General features: G+C 43.5%; 1 protein-coding gene across 2 annotated transcripts; it reads right to left on the minus strand.

The window, feature by feature from the left end:
* Positions 1 to 36: 36 nt before the first annotated feature.
* LOC311495549 (nuclear pore complex protein Nup160-like) lies at positions 37 to 23204 on the minus strand. 2 transcript variants are annotated; one of them, XM_084555039.1, is made up of 34 exons: positions 22624 to 23204; positions 21861 to 21969; positions 21580 to 21790; positions 21205 to 21427; positions 17628 to 17818; positions 17305 to 17541; positions 16359 to 16459; positions 16193 to 16277; positions 16035 to 16103; positions 15882 to 15965; positions 15516 to 15686; positions 14551 to 14650; positions 14281 to 14446; positions 14053 to 14186; positions 13802 to 13962; positions 12565 to 12701; positions 12414 to 12484; positions 12143 to 12293; positions 11970 to 12039; positions 10949 to 11047; positions 10733 to 10852; positions 10497 to 10592; positions 10326 to 10420; positions 10093 to 10189; positions 7296 to 7401; positions 6954 to 7114; positions 6804 to 6864; positions 6572 to 6682; positions 2310 to 2433; positions 2132 to 2230; positions 1895 to 2036; positions 1578 to 1703; positions 259 to 354; positions 37 to 191 (listed from the first exon to the last, which is right to left on the minus strand). In XM_084555039.1, the coding sequence occupies exons 1-34, from the start codon at positions 22712 to 22714 to the stop codon at positions 96 to 98; spliced, it is 4191 nt and encodes a 1396-aa protein (XP_084411165.1). In that variant the 5' UTR covers positions 22715 to 23204; the 3' UTR covers positions 37 to 95. The 2 variants fall into 2 exon arrangements, with proteins under 2 accessions (XP_084411165.1, XP_084411166.1); XM_084555040.1 differs by having other exon boundaries at positions 16359 to 16456; positions 22624 to 23203.
* Positions 23205 to 23825: the final 621 nt, after the last annotated feature.

Consider the following 23825-nt stretch of genomic DNA (forward strand, 5'->3'; position numbering starts at 1 on the left):
TTTACTGTTGTTGGTGAGAAAGACACCGACACGATGAAACGTTACAAAACACTTTATTCATGTCGGTAGAAAACTTCCTGTATTTACATCAATGGTCAGTAGGAGGCGCCGTGAGCTGCCAGTCTGCGTCGGGTCATCTGCTCCACCACTCGGTGATACTCGTCCAGTTTGTCTCGAACTCTGTTGTAAAGCTGAAACACAATGCTTCATTAGTGGGAGCAAAGCATCATGGGTACAGCTGAACAGGAAGTGACTTACGTTGCTGTGAGTCTGCGTCTCGTTCAGAGCCTGCAACAGCTGATCGATGGACGTGTACGGCAGCCAGGCCGGAGGAGACGTGGTGGAGAGAGGCGTCTGAAACACGACAGCAACACGTCAACCACAACAACCAGGTGGTCTCCTGTAGCGTCCTAAAGTCTGTCCTTGTCTTCTCCTGTAGCTTCCTAAAGTCTGTCCTTGTCTTCTCCTGTAGCTTCCTAAAGTCTGTCCTTGTCTTCGTTGTCTTCTCCTAGAGTTGGTCTCCTGTGTCTTCCTAAAGTCTGTCCTTGTCTTCTCCTGTAGCGTCCTAAAGTCTGTCGTTGTCTTCTCCTAGAGTTGGTCTCCTGTGTCTTCCTAAAGTCTGTCCTTGTCTTCTCCTGTAGCTTCCTAAAGTCTGTCCTTGTCTTCCTTGTCTTCTCCTAGAGTTGGTCTCCTGTGTCTTCCTAAAGTCTGTCCTTGTCTTCTCCTAGAGTTGGTCTCCTGTAGCTTCCTAAAGTCTGTCCTTGTCTTCTCCTAGAGTTGGTCTCCTGTAGCTTCCTAAAGTCTGTCCTTGTCTTCCTTGTCTTCTCCTAGAGTTGGTCTCCTGTAGCTTCCTAAAGTCTGTCCTTGTCTTCTCCTAGAGTTGGTCTCCTGTGTCTTCCTAAAGTCTGTCCTTGTCTTCCTTGTCTTCTCCTAGAGTTGGTCTCCTGTAGCTTCCTAAAGTCTGTCCTTGTCTTCCTTGTCTTCTCCTAGAGTTGGTCTCCTGTAGCTTCCTAAAGTCTGTCCTTGTCTTCCTTGTCTTCTCCTAGAGTTGGTCTCCTGTGTCTTCCTAAAGTCTGTCCTTGTCTTCCTTGTCTTCTCCTAGAGGTGGTCTCCTGTAGCTTCCTAAAGTCTGTCCTTGTCTTCCTTGTCTTCTCCTAGAGGTGGTCTCCTGTAGCTTCCTAAAGTCTGTCCTTGTCTCCCTTGTCCTCTCTTCTTCTAAACGTTCAGTGTTTGTTGTTGTTGTTTGGGTGCAGCCTTTGACTGAGTGGACTCCATGGATTCTGTTTAGATGATCAACTACTACCACCTCACCACACATCCACATCCACACTAGTTACTGACTAACAGAGGACGACCTTCATGGTAGAACCTGGGTTCTAGTTCTTGTTTTTTGTTTTTTAGCAGCTTTGAAGAGTTGAAGCTACAGGTTCTGATGGTTCTGGTGGTTCTGGTTCATGTGAGAGCTCAAATAAATAACTACTGATGATCTCCTGGTTTGAATCCGGATCTGATCAAGATCTGTTACTGACAGACTAGCGTGTTATGGCTGAGTGGAGATCACTCTGGAGTATTTTTACCTGTATTCCAAAGTACTTGTGTCCTCGGCCCAGGACGGCGTCCACGTACTCCACCACCAGCTCAGCAGCTGCGTCCAGAAGGTCAAAGTTCAGGAGGAGACGCAGCAGAGACGGAGCGTCTAGACGCTGCAACACATCAAGAACATGTTTATTTCAGCAGGAGGAAACACTTGAAGCCCATTGGTTGATAGGTGTCTCTCTACAGGTGTGTTACTGTGTGTGTGTGTGTGTGTGTGTGGTGACATCAGTCAGGTGAGAGCAATCTCACTTCCTGAATAAAGACCGACTCAGAACCATGACTGGTCAGTAAGGGTCACCTTGTAGGACTTGACCAGCCAATCAGGAAGAGGGACGCCATGTGACAGCAGCTTGTGGACGATGCAGCGGTGATGCTGTCCGTTACTGGAAGGATACCTGTCCAGGTAGGACGCCAGCAGCCGCCACGCCTCGTCTGCAGCGCTGAGGACAGAAGAAGAGAAACAATCAACGATCAATAAGATCGGTCCCAACAACCACGGCTCAGCACCAACGACCAGCGATTGGCTGAGTCTCACCTGGACTCTTTGGTATTGACGACTGACAGCTGATTGGCGGCCAACCAGCTCCAGGCTTCGTTCTGAGACTCCTCCCCACCAAACTGAAGCTTGATGCACCTGAAACGATAAACGTGAAGTGAGAATAGAGTTGAAGCAGATTGTCTCTTGTCGTCTGTCTTCGTCTCGTCAGACTCACTTAAAGGTCAAACCCTCAAACACGTGGCTCAGGTTCAGGCTGAAGGTCTGACACAGAGACAGAGCCGAGTCAAAGAGTCCGTTCTGCACCAGCAGCGACACCAGCTCCACCGCCGATGCTCCACCTGCAGTCAGAAGGTGTCCATCAGTCAGCTGATCTATAAAGCTGATCTATAACATGATCTATAACGCTGATCTATAACATGATTTATAAAGCTGATCTATAACATGATCTATAAAGCTGATCTATAACATGATCTATAACATGATCTATAACGCTGATCTATAAAGCTGATCTATAACATGATCTATAAAGCTGATCTATAACATGATCTGTAACATGATCTATAAAGCTGATCTATAAAGCTGATCTATAACATGATCTACAACATGATCTATAAAGCTGATCTATAAAACTGATCTATAACGCTGATCTATAACATGATCTATAAAGCTGATCTATAACATGATCTATAAAGCTGATCTATAACATGATCTATAATGCTGATCTATAACATGATCTATAAAGCTGATCTATAACATGATCTATAACATGATCTACAACATGATCTATAACATGATCTGTAAAGGTGATCTATAACATGATCTATAACGCTGATCTATAACATGATCTATAACATGATCTATAACGCTGATCTATAACATGATCTATAACATGATCTATAACGCTGATCTATAACGCTGATCTATAACATGATCTATAACGCTGATCTATAACATAATCTATAACATGATCTATAACGCTGATCTATAACATGATCTATAAAGCTGATCTATAACATGATCTATAACATGATCTATAAAACTGATCTATAAAGCTGATCTATAACATGATCTATAACATGATCTGTAAAGGTGATCTATAAAGGTGATCTATAACATGATCTATAACGCTGATCTATAACATGATCTATAAAGGTGATCTATAACATGATCTATAACATGATCTGTAAAGGTGATCTATAACATGATCTATAAAGGTGATCTATAACATGATCTATAACATGATCTGTAAAGGTGATCTATAAAGGTGATCTATAACATGATCTGTAAAGGTGATCTATAACATGATCTATAAAGCTGATCTATAAAGCTGATCTATAAAACTGATCTATAACATGATCTATAAAGCTGATCTATAACATGATCTGTAAAGGTGATCTATAACATGATCTATAACGCTGATCTATAACATGATCTGTAAAGGTGATCTATAAAGGTGATCTATAACATGATCTATAACGCTGATCTATAACATGATCTATAAAGGTGATCTATAACATGATCTATAACATGATCTATAAAGGTGATCTATAACATGATCTATAAAGGTGATCTATAACATGATCTATAAAGGTGATCTATAACATGATCTATAACATGATCTATAACATGATCTATAACATGATCTATAACGCTGATCTATAACGCTGATCTATAACATGATCTGTAAAGGTGATCTATAACATGATCTATAACATGATCTATAACGCTGATCTATAACATGATCTATAACATGATCTGTAAAGGTGATCTATAACATGATCTATAACGCTGATCTATAACATGATCTATAACATGATCTATAAAGGTGATCTATAACATGATCTGTAAAGGTGATCTATAACATGATCTATAACATGATCTATAACATGATCTATAACGCTGATCTATAACGCTGATCTATAACATGATCTATAACATGATCTATAACATGATCTATAACATGATCTATAACATGATCTGTAAAGGTGATCTATAACATGATCTATAACATGATCTATAAAGGTGATCTATAACATGATCTGTAAAGGTGATCTATAACATGATCTATAACATGATCTATAACATGATCTATAACATGATCTATAAAGGTGATCTATAACATGATCTGTAAAGGTGATCTATAACATGATCTATAACATGATCTATAACGCTGATCTATAACGCTGATCTATAACATGATCTATAACATGATCTATAACGCTGATCTATAACATGATCTATAACATGATCTGTAAAGGTGATCTATAACATGATCTATAACATGATCTATAACGCTGATCTATAACATGATCTATAACATGATCTGTAAAGGTGATCTATAACATGATCTATAACATGATCTATAACATGATCTATAACATGATCTATAAAGGTGATCTATAACATGATCTGTAAAGGTGATCTATAACATGATCTATAACATGATCTATAACGCTGATCTATAACGCTGATCTATAACATGATCTATAACATGATCTATAACATGATCTATAACATGATCTGTAAAGGTGATCTATAACATGATCTATAACATGATCTATAACGCTGATCTATAACATGATCTATAACATGATCTATAACATGATCTGTAAAGGTGATCTATAACATGATCTATAACGCTGATCTATAAAGGTGATCTATAAAGGTGATCTATAACATGATCTATAAAGGTGATCTATAAAGGTGATCTATAAAGGTGATCTATAAAGGTGATCTATAACATGATCTATAACGCTGATCTATAACATGATCTATAAAGGTGATCTATAACATGATCTATAAAGGTGATCTATAACATGATCTATAACGCTGATCTATAACATGATTTATAAAGGTGATCTATAACATGATCTATAACATGATCTATAACATGATCTATAAAGGTGATCTATAACATGATCTATAACATGATCTATAACATGATCTATAAAGGTGATCTATAACATGATCTATAAAGGTGATCTATAACGCTGATCTATAACATGATCTATAACATGATCTATAAAGGTGATCTATAACATGATCTATAACATGATCTATAACATGATCTATAAAGGTGATCTATAACATGATCTATAACATGATCTATAACATGATCTATAAAGGTGATCTATAACATGATCTATAAAGGTGATCTATAACGCTGATCTATAACATGATCTATAACATGATCTATAAAGGTGATCTATAACATGATCTATAACATGATCTATAACATGATTTATAAAGGTGATCTATAACATGATCTATAACATGATCTATAACATGATCTATAAAGGTGATCTATAACATGATCTATAAAGGTGATCTATAAAGCTGATCTATAACATGATTTATAAAGGTGATCTATAACATGATCTATAACATGATCTATAACATGATCTATAAAGGTGATCTATAACATGATCTATAACATGATCTATAAAGGTGATCTATAACATGATCTATAAAGGTGATCTATAACGCTGATCTATAACATGATCTATAACATGATCTATAAAGGTGATCTATAACATGATCTATAACATGATCTATAACATGATCTATAAAGGTGATCTATAACATGATCTATAACATGATCTATAACATGATCTATAAAGGTGATCTATAACATGATCTATAAAGGTGATCTATAACGCTGATCTATAACATGATCTATAACATGATCTATAAAGGTGATCTATAACATGATCTATAACATGATCTATAACATGATCTATAAAGGTGATCTATAACGCTGATCTATAACATGATCTATAACATGATCTATAAAGGTGATCTATAACATGATCTATAACATGATCTACAACATGATCTATAAAGCTGATCTATAACATGATCTATAAAGGTGATCTATAACATGATCTATAACGCTGATCTATAACATGATTTATAAAGGTGATCTATAACGCTGATCTATAACGCTGATCTATAACATGATCTATAAAGGTGATCTATAACATGATCTATAAAGGTGATCTATAACATGATCTATAACGCTGATCTATAACGCTGATCTATAACGCTGATCTATAAAGCTGATCTATAACATGATCTATAACATGATCTATAACATGATCTATAACATGATCTATAACATGATTTATAAAGGTGATCTATAACATGATCTATAACATGATCTATAACATGATCTATAAAGGTGATCTATAACATGATCTATAAAGGTGATCTATAACATGATCTATAACGCTGATCTATAACGCTGATCTATAACGCTGATCTATAAAGCTGATCTATAACATGATCTATAACATGATTTATAAAGGTGATCTATAACATGATCTATAACATGATCTATAACATGATCTATAAAGCTGATCTATAACATGATCTATAAAGCTGATCTATAACATGATCTATAACGCTGATCTATAACATGATCTATAAAGGTGATCTATAACCCGGACCAGGGCCCGGGGGGGGGGGGGGGGGTACCTGCGATGGCAGCTGAGGGGGGGTGGTGTCTGGCGAGGGTGAGGCGGCTGCGGGACACAATGTATTCCTTCTCCAGGTCGTCCAGCTCCAGGATGTCCACCTGACGCTTGGCTAGAGACAGATTAGAGTTGTTAGAGTGGGGGACACGTCCTCACCACCAGAGGACACCTGGGGGGACACGTCTCTGTCCGTCCACACTAAACTAATAAAAGGTTTATTGTGAAGGAGTCACCTGGTTCTGAAGAAAACTCTCCATCAGAGTTTCTCTTTGGAGACGCACCAGGACGATCGTACTGAGGAAGACAGGGACAGACATATTGGAGGACAGAGGGGCGCAGCCATGTCTGTTAATGACTCTGTTTATCTGTCTCTGTGTCCTTACCGTGGCTCCAGAGGACGGCTGGACGATCCAGGCGTATTCAGGTCTGATGAGCCGGAGACAGTTCAGAGCCGCCAGGAAACAGTTGACTTGTTTCTGGAGACCGACCAGAGTCCGGACCTCTCGACCCAGACGCATCCCGAACTCAAACATTACTGTCCCCGCTGGACAGACAGACAGAGACAAGGACACAGAAAAAGTTTACACTCAAATACTGCTCAGACCTGTGGAAGATGGTCTGTCTGCTCTGTCCTCTCTTTCCTCAGTATCTTCTGTCCCCTCAGTGTGTCCATCTGGAGGAAAGATGTCTTCTACTCTATTGTGTCTCTGAGTGTGTCCTCTGACCTTTCCTGTAGTTGTGTCTGCAGACATGGAAGGCGTAGAGCAGCTCGTAGTAGTTGTGGGTCAGTAGATCTAAACCTCTGGCTCTGGACTCGATGATGTTCACCACCTGTCAATCACATGATGTCATCAAGTACTGATCATCACCATCAGCTGATCAGTGACTCATCAATAAACAGTCTACTAAAGGATCAGCTGATCAGTGACTCATCAATAAACAGTCTACTAAAGGATCAGCTGATCAGTGACTCATCAATAAACACTCTAAAGCAGATGTCTTCAACGGGGGTCTCTGCAGGGGGGTCGTGAAAGTTTTGATTGATTAGACTTTTTTTTTTTTTTAATATTCCTCCGAAATTTTATCCACAGATTTAAAGGAACAGTATGTAAGAAATGTATTTCAATTAATCATAAAATGGCCCTGATATGTCACTAGACATGAAGAAATCATGTTCATTTCAAATCCTTCTATCACTGACAACAGTGGTCCGGCCAGGATATAGTCATTTAAAAGTGAGAGTTGCAGCCCTCAGCTGATGTTGATGTTGTCATGTTGTGTTTTGGCCTGAGGCTCCACCCTCCACCTATCGACCAATCACGAAGTCAGTAGAGTTTCGTCATCCGGGTTGCCAGCTCTGCTCTAGTTACCGCAGCTGCAGCTACGAACGTGTCGGATAAAACATGTATAACGTTACGAAACTTAAGACCTCGTTATGAATCCGAACTACGTCGTGACAAAGTCCGAAATAAAACAAGGATTGGTATAGGAGACGCCTTTGAAAGACGGAGACGGCTGAAAACGGAGAAGAATTTGAAGACAGACGCCAACGTTGCTAATTTTCTCCTGGACAGGTAAGATTCATCTATGTTTGGCTAACTTACTTGTACATAATGTAAATGGACATTTCAAATATTCACGACAGTCGAACAAAGTTATGCATGTTCGTGCAAAGTAACGTTACGTTAGCGCATACAGAGGAGGTGGGTCATCGAATTGAAAAGGTAAGGAATTGTTTGGGAAATAAAAACGGCGAGTCGTCATTGCTAACATTAGCATTAGCATTATGAGCCCGTTTCTCTGTCATTATGCTGAAACGCAGAGGAAAACAACATTAGCACGTCGATTATGGCAATGTGAAACGTAACTGAGACGTAGTGAGTAGCCTAACGTTACCTCGGTAACCTGGCAACCTCGAGTCAGGGGTAGGTTGGAGGGGATACACCGTTCTACAGTATTTAGAAAGTGATTGCAGTACCAGTTTTGGCCACAATCTTACATACTGTTCCTTTAAACGTCTTTAAATACCAGACCTGCAAACTCCTCAGCGAAAAAATAAGTGACAGTGTCCGCGGGGGGGGGGGGGGTCGTCCGATTTTTTGTTTTTCTTTTTTTGTGATTTTAATATGCAGATGACACATTTCTCAGCGTGACTTAACTGCTCCAAAAAGACTTACCTCGAATTTAACCCTCTGGGGTCTAGAGTATAATTGGCCGTTTTTTACTACTTTTGGTTTTACCTTTATATTTCATCTTAAAAACAGTTTACCTTGCCTTGTTGGGTGTCATTCTTTTCAGCACAACCTCGCAATATGTGATTACACAGTTATTTTTTCATTCTGGCATACTGTATTAACACAGTGGACCTAAAACCACACTAAAAACATAAAATCCGAGTAGGAAAACCCTAGATTTTTCACTGTGAAAACCACAAACATATTTAACGAACCATTTTTATAACTTAGAATGCAAATCTAAACTGTAAATTTCAAAAGCTTATATAAAAATTTTGCAAACAACAAAGTTATTTACAGCTATTTACATTGAAATACAGGAAATGCATCAGGCGCTTTTTGCACAACTATTTAGAACCATCTGCAAAACAATCAGGCGTCACAATAAGTAATGTCTAATAAGTAATGTCTAATAAGTAATGTCTAATAAGTAATGTCTAATGAGTAATGTCTAATAAGTAAGGTAAGTAAATAAGTAAGGTCACGAATGTCTCAAATCTCAAAACTCGTTTCTCTCTCTTCAACCGTCATCACTCCATAGATTGTATATAGCGTCACTCCCACCAATTTTCCCTCTTCCTTAGCAACCATTACCATTTAATTTTCTGATTGGCTGATGTGATGCATTTTTCCACCAATAGGAAAGAGGGTGTCTTGTTTTTTTTTTCCTCGATCACCTGAAGCCGGCTAGCAATCTCCACTTGCTAGCGTTTTCCTTTTCGCCGTAACTTCCTGCACTAAGCGCGCACCAAATATGATGACAGTATTCAGGAAAAAGCCGTATATTAGTTTTCATAAGTCCACTTTTACTTGGCCTATCAACACAATTTAAAAACTGGTATATAGTTTGAAGTTAGCACGTTCTGCACAAATTGAAACGGAGTCTCAGTGAGACTTCGTCTTGCTGCTACGTTGTCTTAAACTGGTCATGTGATTTGGACGCGCCGGCGCGTCCGTCGAAGCAAATGCTAAGATTCCGATTGGCCCAGAGAAATGTCAATTATAAGAATGATCCAATGTTTTCGCAATTCTAGCCCGCATGGCATGCAGATGAAGGGCAGCCCCAGACCCCCCCGAAAAAAAAACTTTCCAGTTCTACGCGATTCACGTGGATGACCCAATCCACCAAGAAAACGGCGATTGTCGCCGAAAAGCGACAAGTTTGCAGGTATGAAATACATCTGTCATATTATAAAACCCAGTGTGACTCTAACGCTGATGAGGAGCAGGATGATCAATCAGTGATCAATCAGTGATCAATCAGTGATCAGCCAGTGATCAGGTGTACCTCGTCGTGCAGGTTGATGTAGGGGAACTGGACTAAATCCTGAAGCTGAGACCGTTCACACAGAACCACGACCAGCTGACGGAGACAATCCAGCTGCCTGTGGACAAACAGGAAACAGGAAACACTGAGAAGGTAGACGGGTACGTGTTCAGGTAGACGGGTGCGTGTTCAGGTAGACGGGTGCGTGTTCAGGTAGACGGGACGGGTGCGTGTTCAGGTAGACGGGTACGTACATGCTGCTGTCTGGATTCTGGGTCAGAGCAGCGTATGCTTCGTTGTTGTGTCCCAGGTCCAGATGATGTTTGAATATTCGAGTCCACAGAGCGGCCTGGAGACAGACACCTGGACGTCAGACACACGGACCGCCCCTTATCACATGTCCCTCTCACCTGAGACACCCTCACCTGACTGTTGCTGTCGGTCCCGGCCTCTGTTATGGCCAAAGAGGACAACTGGATGATGAGTTCAGGTAGACCCACGTCCTCCAGGAGACGCAGCACCTGGAACAGACCTTCAGTGATGAGGGACAGACACCTGGACATGGACATGTCCTCAAGGAGACAGTCTGTTGTTTCATTCTAGCTCATTTTAAACGTCTCTGTCCTTTTAATGTCCACATATCCCCTGTCTCCTGCTCTACCTTGTTGTAGTACTGCAGTCTTGGGGTAGAGACATTGTCCTCGTCCTCGCTGCCTGTCAGTCTCATCAGGAACTCCTCCTTCTCCACCTCTGTCGCTGCCTCCTGGAAACACTGCAGAGCCTGATGGACGCAACAAACACAAAGGAAGTGATGTCACAGGTGAGAGACAGGTGAGAGACAGGTGAGAAACAGGTGTCAGTGTTCTGTTGGACTCACCTTCTGACCTTCCCCGTTGGCCAGGTAACACTGACCCAGCATGAAGCGACAGGAGCCGATGTTCACCTGACACCACGGACCAATCAGCCTCACATACTCCTGCACACAGGACACACAGGTGAGGCTGAGGACACTCCCTCCCTCCCCAGGACGGAGAGAGTTGTTTGAATAGACGGGACCAGACTGGCCGACCCGCTCTCAATAACACAATGGATGAGGATCTGATGGGATCAGCTACTGAGCAACAGTCGGACACTTGAGAAACCAAACGTGGACACTAAAGAGAAAATGAGGACATATAAAACCTTGTCCTGAATGATCATAAACGAGACGTAAAGATTTAACAGATGAGTTTTGTGCTGAAGTTCTGCCAGAAAACAAAGTGCATCAGGTTTGTGTTATTGTCAACAGAACCAGTGGCTACGTCCTGACAGCTAACAGCGCTAGCATGGCTGGGTAAATAACCTACATCTAGTATATGTCAACAATAAAGTTAACTACATACATATTAAATATGAGATTATATAGGCTAATGTAAAAGCAAAATGTTGTTAGCTGTGTTATGTTTAGCAAAATATGAAGTTTGTTTTTCTAACGTTAGCTCGTCAGAGTAGCAGCTGGTAAAACTGATAAAACTTCAGTTTGGATCCATTAACTCCTCAGATTCTGGCAACACAGCGAGATGAGATTGATAACGGTAGCCGCTGTGTTTTTACCTCCAGCTAACCGCTGTGACGTAGTCATGACGTAGGACGTTAAAAGGTCGGTAGTTTATAATCCATGTCATGTGACTGCTGACATGTATAACTGGTATATTTTATTTATTTTTACTGCTTCTTAAAACATCTTTATCTTGTGTTTGATCCATTTTAGACTTAGACTTATTGTGTAGCATTCATTGTGGACAGCAGAGGAAGGAGTTCATTCTCAGGACATGATACAGACTGGGCCGACCTGTAAGACTTCTCAGTGGACGCCTGGACAGAGACAGAGGTCACCTGTCTGATGAAGATGAACTCACCTGCAGCTGAGTGTACTGACAGCTGGCCATGAGACACTCAGGGAACTGAAAACCGGGGTTACTGGGCCACCTGGGACACTGAGTTAAGACCATGAAGACGTCTGAATGAGCTCAGAGGATTATTATTATTAATTATTATTATTATTATTATTATTGTTACTGAAACAGGATACAGCAGCTGAGCCAACAGCTGGACCACACTGGAGATCATGTGACTCCAGACGAGCAGAGAGGACGTCGTCTGCTGACAGAAGATCTGAGACACAATCAGTTTCCTGCCAGACGTCTGGTAGAAGAGCTCCACCACTGTCTGAGGACTCAGACCTGCAGGGACAGGGGACAGAGGGATGAACCGAGGAGGAGACACCGTTAACACAGACAGGGGATGGACAGAGGAGGACACCATTAACAGGGACAGGGGACAGAGCATGTATAGTCTCAGACCTGAGCGGGTGGTGGACACGGGGGGAGTGTCTGACAGCTCCAACACTGTGAGGTGCTGCAGGTTAGCGTCTCTGTAACACGAGGACAGACACATACATATGTTCATAGGTGTTCATATGTTATGTACACAGGACAACAGCTGAGGACTCACAGGGTATCCATGGCGACGGAGGAGGACAGGCTCTGACTGATGTGTTTGAGCAGGTGATAGGAGGACAGGAGGTGGGACGTTCTGGGAATCAAGTCCTGTTGTAGCTGCAGCAGCTGGGCCCCCCCACCCAGAAACACCTGAGGGACATGGAGACAGTAATCAGACTTGATGTGGTCAGCTGATCCGTGTCTATTAACCCATTCAGGCCTAAACACTCTTCTGTAAACCCCCTCTCAAAACCTGAGGTTTTTCAGAATATGTCAACACTAAAACCTTAATTTCTCAGGCTCTGTAGCAGATAAAAACATGAGATAAAAAGCATTTGACAGCTTACTTCTTTGGCTTTCAACTTGACTGACTTGCTAGGGCATAATCTTCAAATGCATTGTTTTAAAAAAATCAAAAAACACCAAACATTTTTAAAATTTTGAAAATCAGTAAAGATCTATTTTTCCAATTACTTCGTCAATATCACTTCCTTCACTTGAGTCAGCCGTGACGGAACGCTAGCACGGTGTTTAAAATTTTCGACCAAAACATACTCCACGTGTAGGCTTTCGACCAATCACAAAGCGTTTTATTAGTCACATGAGTTTAAAAAAAATCCCTAAGCATCTCTGTCACTCACCCAAGAATATTTCAGCCAATCACAGTGCATATAATTGGCCATAAAAGACGACAATGCTCAAAATGACACGTTTGCCGGCCTTAATGGTAACTACGCATAGATGCGTGATCCGGTCTTAAAGGTGAACACGCACAGATGCGTGATCCGGTCTTAAAGGTAAACACGCACAGATGCGTGATCCGGTCTTAAAGGGTTAATATTATTGTTGATCATCTCTAACCAGGAGGATCTATCTGTGCTCAGTGCGTGTCATGTAAGGTGAGGTGATACATGTTCCGTGTAGCGTGTAGCGTGTAGCGTGTAGCTTGTAGCGTGTAGCCTGGAGCATGTAGCCTGTAGCCTGTAGCCTGTAGCCTGTAGCATGTAGCCTGTAGCCTGTAGCGTGTAGCATGTAGCCTGTAGCCTGTAGCATGTAGCATGTAGCCTGTAGCCTGTAGCCTGTAGCGTGTAGCCTGTAGCGTGTAGCCTGTAGCGTGTAGCCTGTAGCCTGTAGCCTGTAGCGTGTAGCCTGTAGCCTGTAGCCTGTAGCGTGTAGCGTGTAGCATGTAGCCTGTAGCCTGTAGCGTGTAGCCTGTAGCGTGTAGCCTGTAGCGTGTAGCCTGTACGTACGTTGTCCCCAAAGCGCAGGTAGAGCTTCTGCAGCAGCAGCAGGTCTCTGCAGAGCAGCGCTCTGGTCATGGTCATGTGACAGACGGCCTGACAGATCAGAGACACTGCAGAGCTGCTGCTGTACAGCTGAGACAGACTCATCCTGACTGCCAGGCTCTCTCCTGGAAGACACAGAGCAGGGACAACTAAAGCCCACTGTTATCAAAACCAAAACCAGAACCAGAACCTGGACCTGGACCTCTGGTTCCTACCTGCAGCTGCAGGTCTGTCTCCTCCGACCTCCGAGTCCGTCTCCAGGTCCATCTCCCTGAGCAGAACCATCATGGCTGCCATGGGGTTACGGACATTCTGTAGCTTGTTCTGGATGTCCACTATCACGTTATCACTGTGAAGAAGAGGAGACAGGCGATGAAGAGGAGCAGACAGGCGATGAAGAGGAGCAGACAGGTGATGAAGGTGGGTTGTGTCGTGTGACTGACTTGTCGTTACAGAGCATGCTCTCCAGGACGAGCTCTGCTGCCCTCTCAGGTGACTGCAGGTATTCCAGAGCTTTCTCCATCTCGTACGCCATCTCTCCAGAAACAGCATCGCTGACCAACCTAAGGCACTGGACCAGCTGCAGGACGTCTCGGCCCACGTCGGGGTCTGAGGACCAGAACACAGGAACATGTGTGTATAAATAAATAAATAAATAAATGTACACACTAATAGACGCCAGGTGGGTTAGCTGGCTGCAGGTGAGCTGGTACCGTCAGTGATGGGCGTCTCGTCCTCTGAGAACAGGTACTGGTCGTAAGACAGGTACAGGTGATCCACAGCAAAACAAGGCAGGAGGAACGACATGAAGCCCTGAAACACAACAGCAGCTCTTTATATGTTCAAATATTCTCCTCAGATAGACCATGATGGTACCGACCCTCCTCAGATAGACCATGATGGTACCGACCCTCCTCAGATAGACCATGATGGTACTAACCCCCCTCAGATAGACCATGATGGTACCGACCCCCCTCAGATAGACCATGATGGTACCGACCCTCCTCAGATAGACCGTGATGGTACCGACCCTCCTCAGATAGACCATGATGGTACCGACCCCCCTCAGATAGACCATGATGGTACCGACCCTCCTCCTCAGATAGACCATGATGGTACCGACCCTCCTCAGATAGACCATGATGGTACCGACCCCCCTCAGATAGACCATGATGGTACCGACCCTCCTCCTCAGATAGACCATGATGGTACCGACCCCCCTCAGATAGACCATGATGGTACCGACCCTCCTCCTCAGATAGACCATGATGGTACCGACCCTCCTCAGATAGACCATGATGGTACTGACCCTCCTCAGATAGACCATGATGGTACCGACCCTCCTCAGATAGACCATGATGGTACCGACCCTCCTCAGATAGACCATGATGGTACCGACCCTCCTCAGATAGACCATGATGGTACCGACCCTCCTCAGATAGACCATGATGGTACCGACCCTCCTCAGATAGACCATGATGGTACTGACCCTCCTCCTCAGATAGACCATGATGGTACTGACCCTCCTCAGATAGACCATGATGGTACTGACCCTCCTCCTCAGATAGACCATGATGGTACTGACCCTCCTCAGATAGACCATGATGGTACTGACCCTCCTCCTCAGATAGACCATGATGGTACTAACCCTCCTCAGATAGACTATGATGGTACTGACCTTTCTCAGCAGACAGACCATGCCGGTGTGGTGGCTGATGGTCAGACCCACAGGGGTCGACTGGACCTCCTGATACTGCAGACAACAGGAGTAGAATCGGGACCAGAACTCCACCTGAAGCTGACGGTACTCCTCCTGAGAAAACTCAAACTCCGTCACACTGCTCTGCAGCTGGAAGAGATGGAGGAGAGGGTGGGTCAGAACATCATAGAGTATTGTCACAATAATTGGCATACGAGTCCAGACAGATGAAGGTTCTGGTTCTGTTCAGACTACAGACTTTAGAGTCTCCATCAGGTTCTAGAACCAGCTGAGATTAATTTGAACTCATCTTCATCACCTCATGAGAACAAACAGAGTCAGTACCTCAGTCTCCACAGCTAGAGTCACCTCCTTCTTCAGAGACTCCCAGGACAAATCAGAGATCCTCTCTGAGCCTCGCCGATAGATCTGGACAAGAAACACATCATCAGCACCAGACTAGTCACCAGACTCATCACCAGACAGGTAGGGTCTCACCTGTAGAGCTTTAACGATGGCTGAAGCAGTGAAGCGTAGAGGGGAGAAGAGAACCTCCAGGTACGTCTCCTGTTCAGAAACATGAACGTCAGAGTCATTTATCCATAAAACATTTTCTCTCCACGTGGAGACGTTTCTATGGAAACACCGAGTCCTACCCGGGGGTCCATGTCCACCCCAACATGGACTTCTTCTTCTGGTGGAGGCTGAACAAACACCTGGTTCCACTGGCCGCCCGTGTTGCTGTAAAACACAGGATCAGTAATCACCATGTTTCCAAGTAACTGGTTCTGGTTCTGGTCAGAGTCTGGTCTTTTTACTTACTGCTCATAGTTGATGTATTTGACTACGGTGGCGTTGGATTCGTCCACCCATACAGCCCAGACATCGTTGGAGGTCAGAGTGAAGTCCACTAGAGTCTCCTGCTGACAGAGACACCACTCAGAATTCATTCATTCATTATGATGTAAAACTCATCTACATTAAACCATCAGTTCAACCACAGACTCTCTGATGTCAGCAACAGAAAGAGACAACTTAAAACCAACTAAAAACACTGGGACAGAACAAGAAACGCGTGGAGAAGGAACATATGACGAAGCTTTGTGAAACTTTGATTGGTCCCTTTGGTAGCAGCGCGTTTCTATTTTAGGATTTCCGGCTGCTTCTACATCTCCACAATATTCAAATTGATTGTTTTGGATCAATAAAGATGGAACATATAAAGGAAAAGTTAACTGAGGTGGTTTGGAGATACAATACATTTTTACAGAGCGAGCCAGACTGACGAGGCACTCTAACGGCGTAGGCTACGTACGTAGGTTACAGCATCTAGTGCTGCAGAGGTATAAACTGCACTTAACGTTGAATGTAAGAGCAGAAGGTGTCATGGACCTTGTTTATGTTTATTGGCTGGCTCAGAGAGCAGCACTAGTTATTATCTGCAGAGAGACAACTGGAGGCTGCAGCTGCATTAGCCTTTCAAACAGAAAACCTCAGAAAACTAATCACAGCTAACACAGAGGTGCTCTAATAAACCAACACTGAGTGGATGGCCACATAAAGACAGTCAGATATCCCCTTTAATAACAATGAGACCGAGATCTCAAACTGAACTCATCTGTTCTAATATCACCGACTGATTTATAGGATCAATCTGTCCAGTCCAGAGGACAGAACCAGACCCTGAGGTTCTGTTGGTTCAGCCTGAGGCACGCATGTCTGACTCTGGTTCTGGTTCTGGTAGATGATGTTGGAGGCTGTGGTTTACCTGTGTGCTGAATAGAGAGGAGATGTGTTCAAGGCTGTAGCGGTTGTTGTCGGTGGCAACCAGCTGCAGGACAGTGAACTGTCCTTTCTGAGGGACGGCAAGATAAACACAGAGACAGAGGCCGGTGGTGGAGGAGAAGGCCAGCCTCAGACGGTGAGCCTGACCCGGCAGACGCTTCACTCCTTTACACACCGGCATGTACTCCAACATGTCGGCCTCCAGCAGACAAGTCTGATCCTGAGGACATGGAGGAGGACTGGTCTCAACGGGACTCATCGTGAACACACATTAAACATCTGATGTGAAATGATTGCAGCTCCAACCTTGAACGACCACATGCGCAGTCGGTGATCCTGACAGAGGGCGAAGATGAAGGAGTCTTCCTCCAGTTCTCTGACGGCCAGACTGAGCACCAGGTCGGCCGGACTCTGCTCCCCCCGGATGGCTGTGGGCATCCAGCCGGAGAGTCGGGTCATCATGGAGCTCCTCTTCAGCTCCAGCACCGACACACTTCCTGTAAGAAGATGGATAACAAAAAAGCGTTAAAAGAAAGGCAGCTGGACTTGTTCATCTGAGTAGCTTCTTCGGGGAAGTTGAAGTTTAAATAGGAACATCTGTGGGTAACTTTCTTGACTCTTTTCTGTTAGCGACCAGAAACTGGCATGACTGGTGTCCGTTAAAGGCTAGATACTTACCTGTCAGAAGTTAGGACTAGGGATGGCCCGATCCGATACTTAGGATCGGTATCGGCCCGATATTGGTCAAAATTTCAGGATCGAATATCGAAAAAAATAACTATAGCCCTACCGATCCGATACCCAAATGCTCAACTTAACTTTGCGCGACATGCCGTAAACAGAGAGCAGCTGCAGCACGCGTGTGTAAACAGAACCTCTTGACAGTGAATTAGCCTAGCGCTCTTATCATGTCAGCTGTGTGGAGTTACTTTGCACGCAAGGAAGAGAAAAGTAAAACAGCCGAATGCAACTTGTGCAACGCGAGTGTCTCAAGGGGTGGCAGCAGCACTGGACGCAAGTGTTTGTGACAGTTATTTAAAGTTAGCAGTCACTTAAAGCAGCTGTATGTCCTATAGCAGGGCGCCCATTACATCGACCGTGATCGACCGGTGCGGGTAGATCGCGTGCCATTGGAAAAAAATAAAATGTTTTAGATGTTAGTCTGGTTTAACAACTAACTGTTGCACCTCCAAAACAAACAGCAAGACAAACGTTCATCTTTATTTATTTCACTTTATATTTGCAACATACCCTCAGTTCAGCGGCATAAATCCACAGCCACGCACAACTTCAACCACAACAACTCAAGACTACCGTCTTTCTTAAATAGACAGCGTTATTTTTCTAAAGGTGCAGTGCACCAGTTTTTCTTGATAAAAATAAAAACAAAGATGGATAGAGCTTTTAACACTGTAGCAACAATTAATATGACTTAGGATAGGTAGATCACTTTGACTTGGTCATTGTAAAAGCAGCTTGCAAGCCAAAGAAGTGTGGGCACCCCTGTCCTATAGTCTTCAATGGAACATTACTAAGTCCATTCTATATCTAGTTTGATATGAGTGTTTTACAGTTCAACCCCAGAGGTTACATGTGAAAGAAGAAACATTCAAGTTTGTAGTTTGCACTGATCTGAAGTTTAAAGGTGACATAGAATGATTGAACGGGGTATTTATCCTTGATCTGTGATGTGACATGCAGACAACTAAATTTTGGTTGGGTCTGTAATGCCTTAGAAGCTTCCTAAAAACCTCTCTCAGAAAGCTATATTAGGGTGGGGGATTTTAAACGCGTGGTTTTGCACCTATTTGGCGCCCCTTCGGGCTTAACTGGCAACCTCATTATGAAATGCAAGCACTTGACGCTGATTGGCTGCATTTGCTGCCACTCAAAAGAATGTAAACTTCGCTATAGAGAGCCGAAGTCCCGCCCCTCTACTTACCGAAGGGAGTTTTGGTCGGTTCTGTACGCGCCAGCATGCGGGACTTGTAGTTCATTTAATTACGTATTTTCCATAGCGTTTTACTTAACTATCTTGCGACAAACTGTGACATTCTTGACATGTAAAATCATTTTTTATTCTGAAAAATAATAATAATATAATCCAAGGCACAAGTCGATCGGGACCAGAAAATAATTTATCTTTCGCCATAGACTGCCGTTCACAAACGAAGTAGCAGTCTGTGGTTGAATGTAGTTGGAATCCGATTATAAATGAACAGCAGCCACGCATCTCGTGCATTTCTATTGGTGGGAATGTAATGGAAAGTTTGCACACCGCTTGCACAGCCTGGAAGAGCACACCTCGGAACGCGACTCGCCATTTCGCCTTGAACTCCGCAAGCACTGCTGCAATGTACTTCCCGTTGGAGGCGAGAGGGCGGATGTATGCAAATTATTTTGAAGGGGAGGGAATTGAATGAGAGTGGGGGGGCAGTGAGATGCATTTTACGTAATATGTATCCGTTGTTCAGATTGGGCCATTTTCTGGCTGACATTTCTAAAGGAGGAATTTCTATGAAACGGAGATGTTCAGAATGTCTAGCACTTTTCGTATGTTCGTGAATGCGGGCAGACTACCGTTATTCAACTAAGACAAGGTAAAAACGTTTTTTCATTCTCTGTCACCTTTAAATAAAGAGCTTATGGCTTGAGGCACATCGTGGGCTGTTTTATTTCTTTCTTCTTAGGGGAGCAGAATATTTGTTGCACAGTTTGAACATGGTGTTTTTAGATGTCCATATTAAGCAAAGTACATCTATACAAACTATATGTATTAACAACTTAACAGAGGAGAAAAGAAGGTATCGGACTGATAACGGTATCGGCAGATACTCCAAATTGCAGTATCGGTATCGGACATGAAAAAGTTGGATCGAGCCATCCCTAGTTAGGACTGTGTTGTAAATTGATGGCAGATTATATCTCAGTCAACCTCCTCCGTTTATTCTGTCTCAATAAAAGCAATTTATACGGTATATGAAATGTCTGCACATAAAATAAGAGCCTGTGTTTAGTATCAATCCGTTAATTACCGTAATAACACAGACATTGGATTTAGCGTCAAAGAGCAGCAGCTGGTGCAGTTCATCAGTTCATCAGCTGTTGAGACAAATCTATGCAAGACTAAATGAAGTATCATTGAATAAATCTAATTTATAGTAAACAGTTGACTTTCAATTCAACTTTGCTAGCTAGCACTTATAAAGCTGAGCTAGTTTACGTTACGTCTGGAGTCGTTTCCTCCGGATTTTAACCAACTGTCTTTAAATAATTGTAAATCTCCATGGTCTAAAAAAATCAAGAGTACAAACATCAGGTTTTCAAAAGTGGCGGCTTCTCATGGTACGTGAGCTTTCTGAGCCGTTTTCTCCGTCAGGTTAAATTCTGGACTGACCGGTGTGTGTGTGGAGTGTGTGGGAGGTGGCAACTTTAGGAAGGGGAGGGAAAGATGATCTAACAAATGGGGAGCGATAGGAAAAATAACGCAAGTAAAACGTTGTTTGAAACGTGCTAAAATATTTCAGATTCGCTATGAGACCCTGGTGAGCTGCAATAGTATTAACATTGTATGGGAAACACTGAGCTGGTTTAGTTTTAGAGGCCGATATGAACAGAAACACACTGCTGGGAAGCGGAAATGACATGCTAGCTGTTAGCATCTCAATTAGCAACTGTTCTGCAATCTCCCAGACTCTGGACTGGTCTACTTTAGTCTGGTTGTTGGTTGGTTGTCAGATACTGATGCTGCTTGTTTTATTTTTCATTTGGTTCGGGTTAGAACTCGAGCTGTTCTGGTTCTGATCGGATTGCCCACCCTCTCTCTGATGCTTGCTCCTATATATTTTATGGTCTGGTTAAAGAGGACAGAGCAGGAGTTTACCCTGAGCGTCGTGAGGCGGTAGAGTCATCACCATGATGCCTCCAGCAGGTGAAGCCAGGGCAAAGTGAGCTTCCCCCTGGAAGCTGAGCCAGGCCGTGGAGGTGATGGGACTCCCCGTCTGCCCCGCTGAACTGGGGATGATGGCGCTGTGAGTCGGGTCTTGCAGACTCGGTTTGCCCACATCAGTGAAGATGGACTGCATGTGCAGCTCCGTCACCAGCTCCTGGAGGAGAAGCAAAAATGACTTGCAAGAAAAAAGCAGGAGGCTCCTCCCAAGCAGCTGATCTAAAGTAAAACTGTGGTGTTATTATTAAACAGTGACGTCAGTTCCTCTCATCAACAGAAGACTGGAGCTTCAGCCTCGTTACTACTCACGCTGCGGTACATGCGTGTTGGGTGAGGCAGCACCAGCCTGTGAACGCTCTGATTGGTGGAGATGAGGATGAAGACATTGTTGAGCGTCTCGTGGATGTTGACTCCTCCGGGCAGAACTGTGCAGTGGGTGAACCTGAGTTTGACGGCGTTGTTGAGCAGGTTGGTGTCCAGAGACTGCTCCACCAGCTGCACCGAGTCCCCTGATGTAGACCTGCAAAGAGTCACAGCGTCAGTACGAGTTCAGTCACTCTAACGCTGCTGCGTGTGCAGAGATCACTGACCAGCGGATGAATCGGTTACTGGTCACAGACAGCAGCTTCCCGCTCTCCTCATAATGAAACGCTCCAGCGCTGTCGGCAAACTTCAGACTTCCAGGAAGAGAACTCACACCTGCAGACAGGAACAGGTACAAACAGCTGATCAGTGATCTGATCCACAAGGGCTCACTCTGCCAGAGTTATCAGAGAGGGAAACGGCTCCATCCAGGAGTTCAGACCAATGCCCTGAATGAACACAGAGCAGGAACAACTGAAAACAGTTTAACTGAGCGTCCAGAGGGATCATCCAGGGTAGGAAACAAACGCCCCTTTATCACTCAGACATATGGACATAAAGAAAACAGATGTTGCTATGATGTAAAACTAATAACTAGCATGCTACTATACAGCTTTGTGCTAACAGCTGTTTTATAATTTTAATACTGATATTATTCTGAGAATCCTGGAGCCGCTGGGATCGTTTCATTAATCTGATCCAGTAAAACGCAACAAACTGATCATCAACAAGAAATGAGCTGATGCGTCTGACAGGGGAATAAAATGCTAACAGGCTAACTAGCTAACTGAAGCTAACGAGAATGAGAGGAGGTAACGTTAGCTAACAGTTAGCATACAGTCACCTGCTGAGCCGTTCAGATTGAACTCAACGAGGCTAATGCTAACGGCTAATGCTACGGGACTAAAGTTAGCATCCATCCCTCCTGTGCTAGCTGCCCTGTCCTTAGTGTGTCCTAGCCTTCGACAGACAGCCATGAGGAGCATTTACCGAGGTTTACGGTCACTTCTCGGAATCTCTGAACAGCTTCCCTCTCAAATCCACAGATCTCTATGAAGCTACGCTCCAGCGCCGCCGCCATCTTGTCCTCATGCAGCTGTGACAGGGGCAGCCGCGCGCTGAGCTTTCAAAACCTCCTTCTTCTTCTACGGCTAAAAATAAATGATACTTCTTCTTCTACTACTGCACCACTTATACTCTTGTTGTTGGCAGCTTTCGGCGCATTAGCGCCACCATCCGAACACAGACTCTAAATAAAGATATGAAGAGAACAGTTTGTTCTTTTGTTGTGCAAATAATAAAATAAAATAAAATAAATAAATGAATACATCTCCATCATCCCTGATCATTTTTTTCTTGCTTTCATAGATTCATATCTTTTTCTGTCTGACTTTGAACAGATGTTCAGTCATATGAGGAAAACTCTGATGGTGTTGTTGTTTCATATCCTCTCTGGTTCTTCTTCTTCTCTTGTTTTAATAAAGTCACAGCAGGTAAATCACCATCCTGTCCTGCAGCAGGGTCACAGTCTATAGTCCACGTCAGTCCGTCTCCAGCAGATGTCCCCAAACAGCAGCTTCAGGACGAACCGATGAACACATGCTGTCCTTATGGTTTCACCTCTGTTTCCCTGAAGACGCTCCAGGTCCTGGATCAGAACCAGTTTCATAGCAGAGCGATAAGTGAACATCTGGCTTTAAAAACATCACTGAACTGTTTTTCAGTGATTTCCTGACAATGCTTCTCTGGGGAGGACGTTGCTGGACTGGTTACTGGACTGGATGCAGCTGCAGGGTTTCAGATTCTTTAGGACAGAGTCCGCTCTTTAGGACAAAGTCCTCTCTGTGGGACAGAATCCGCTCTTTAGGACAAAGTCCTCTCTTTAGGACAGAGTCCGCTCTTTAGGACAAAGTCCGCTCTTTAGGACAAAGTCCTCTCTGTGGGACAAAGTCCTTTCTTTAGGACAGAGTCCGCTCTTAAGGACAAAGTCCTCTCTGTGGGACAAAGTCCTTTCTTTAGGACAGAGTCCGCTCTTAAGGACAAAGTCCTCTCTTTAGGACAAAGTCCTCTCTGTGGGACAAAGTCCTTTCTTTAGGACAGAGTCCGCTCTTAAGGACAAAGTCCTCTCTGTGGGACAAAGTCCTTTCTTTAGGACAGAGTCCGCTCTTAAGGACAAAGTCCTCTCTTTAGGA

Source organism: Chelon labrosus (assembly GCF_963514085.1).
Source record: "Chelon labrosus genome assembly, chromosome: 11".
NCBI classification, from domain to species: Eukaryota; Metazoa; Chordata; class Actinopteri; order Mugiliformes; family Mugilidae; genus Chelon; species Chelon labrosus.

Bases quoted from the DNA above. Each gene is read 5' to 3' on its own strand.
- LOC311495549 (XM_084555039.1), bottom strand. From the start codon at position 22,714: ATGGCGGCGGCGCTGGAGCGTAGCTTCATAGAGATCTGTGGATTTGAG. The intron at 16,278-16,358 runs GTAAGTAAAAAG...TGTGTTTTACAG, and splicing joins AAATACATCAACTATGAGCA to CAACACGGGCGGCCAGTGGA. The intron at 2,434-6,571 runs GTACCCCCCCCC...TTCTGACTGCAG, and splicing joins CCCCTCAGCTGCCATCGCAG to GTGGAGCATCGGCGGTGGAG.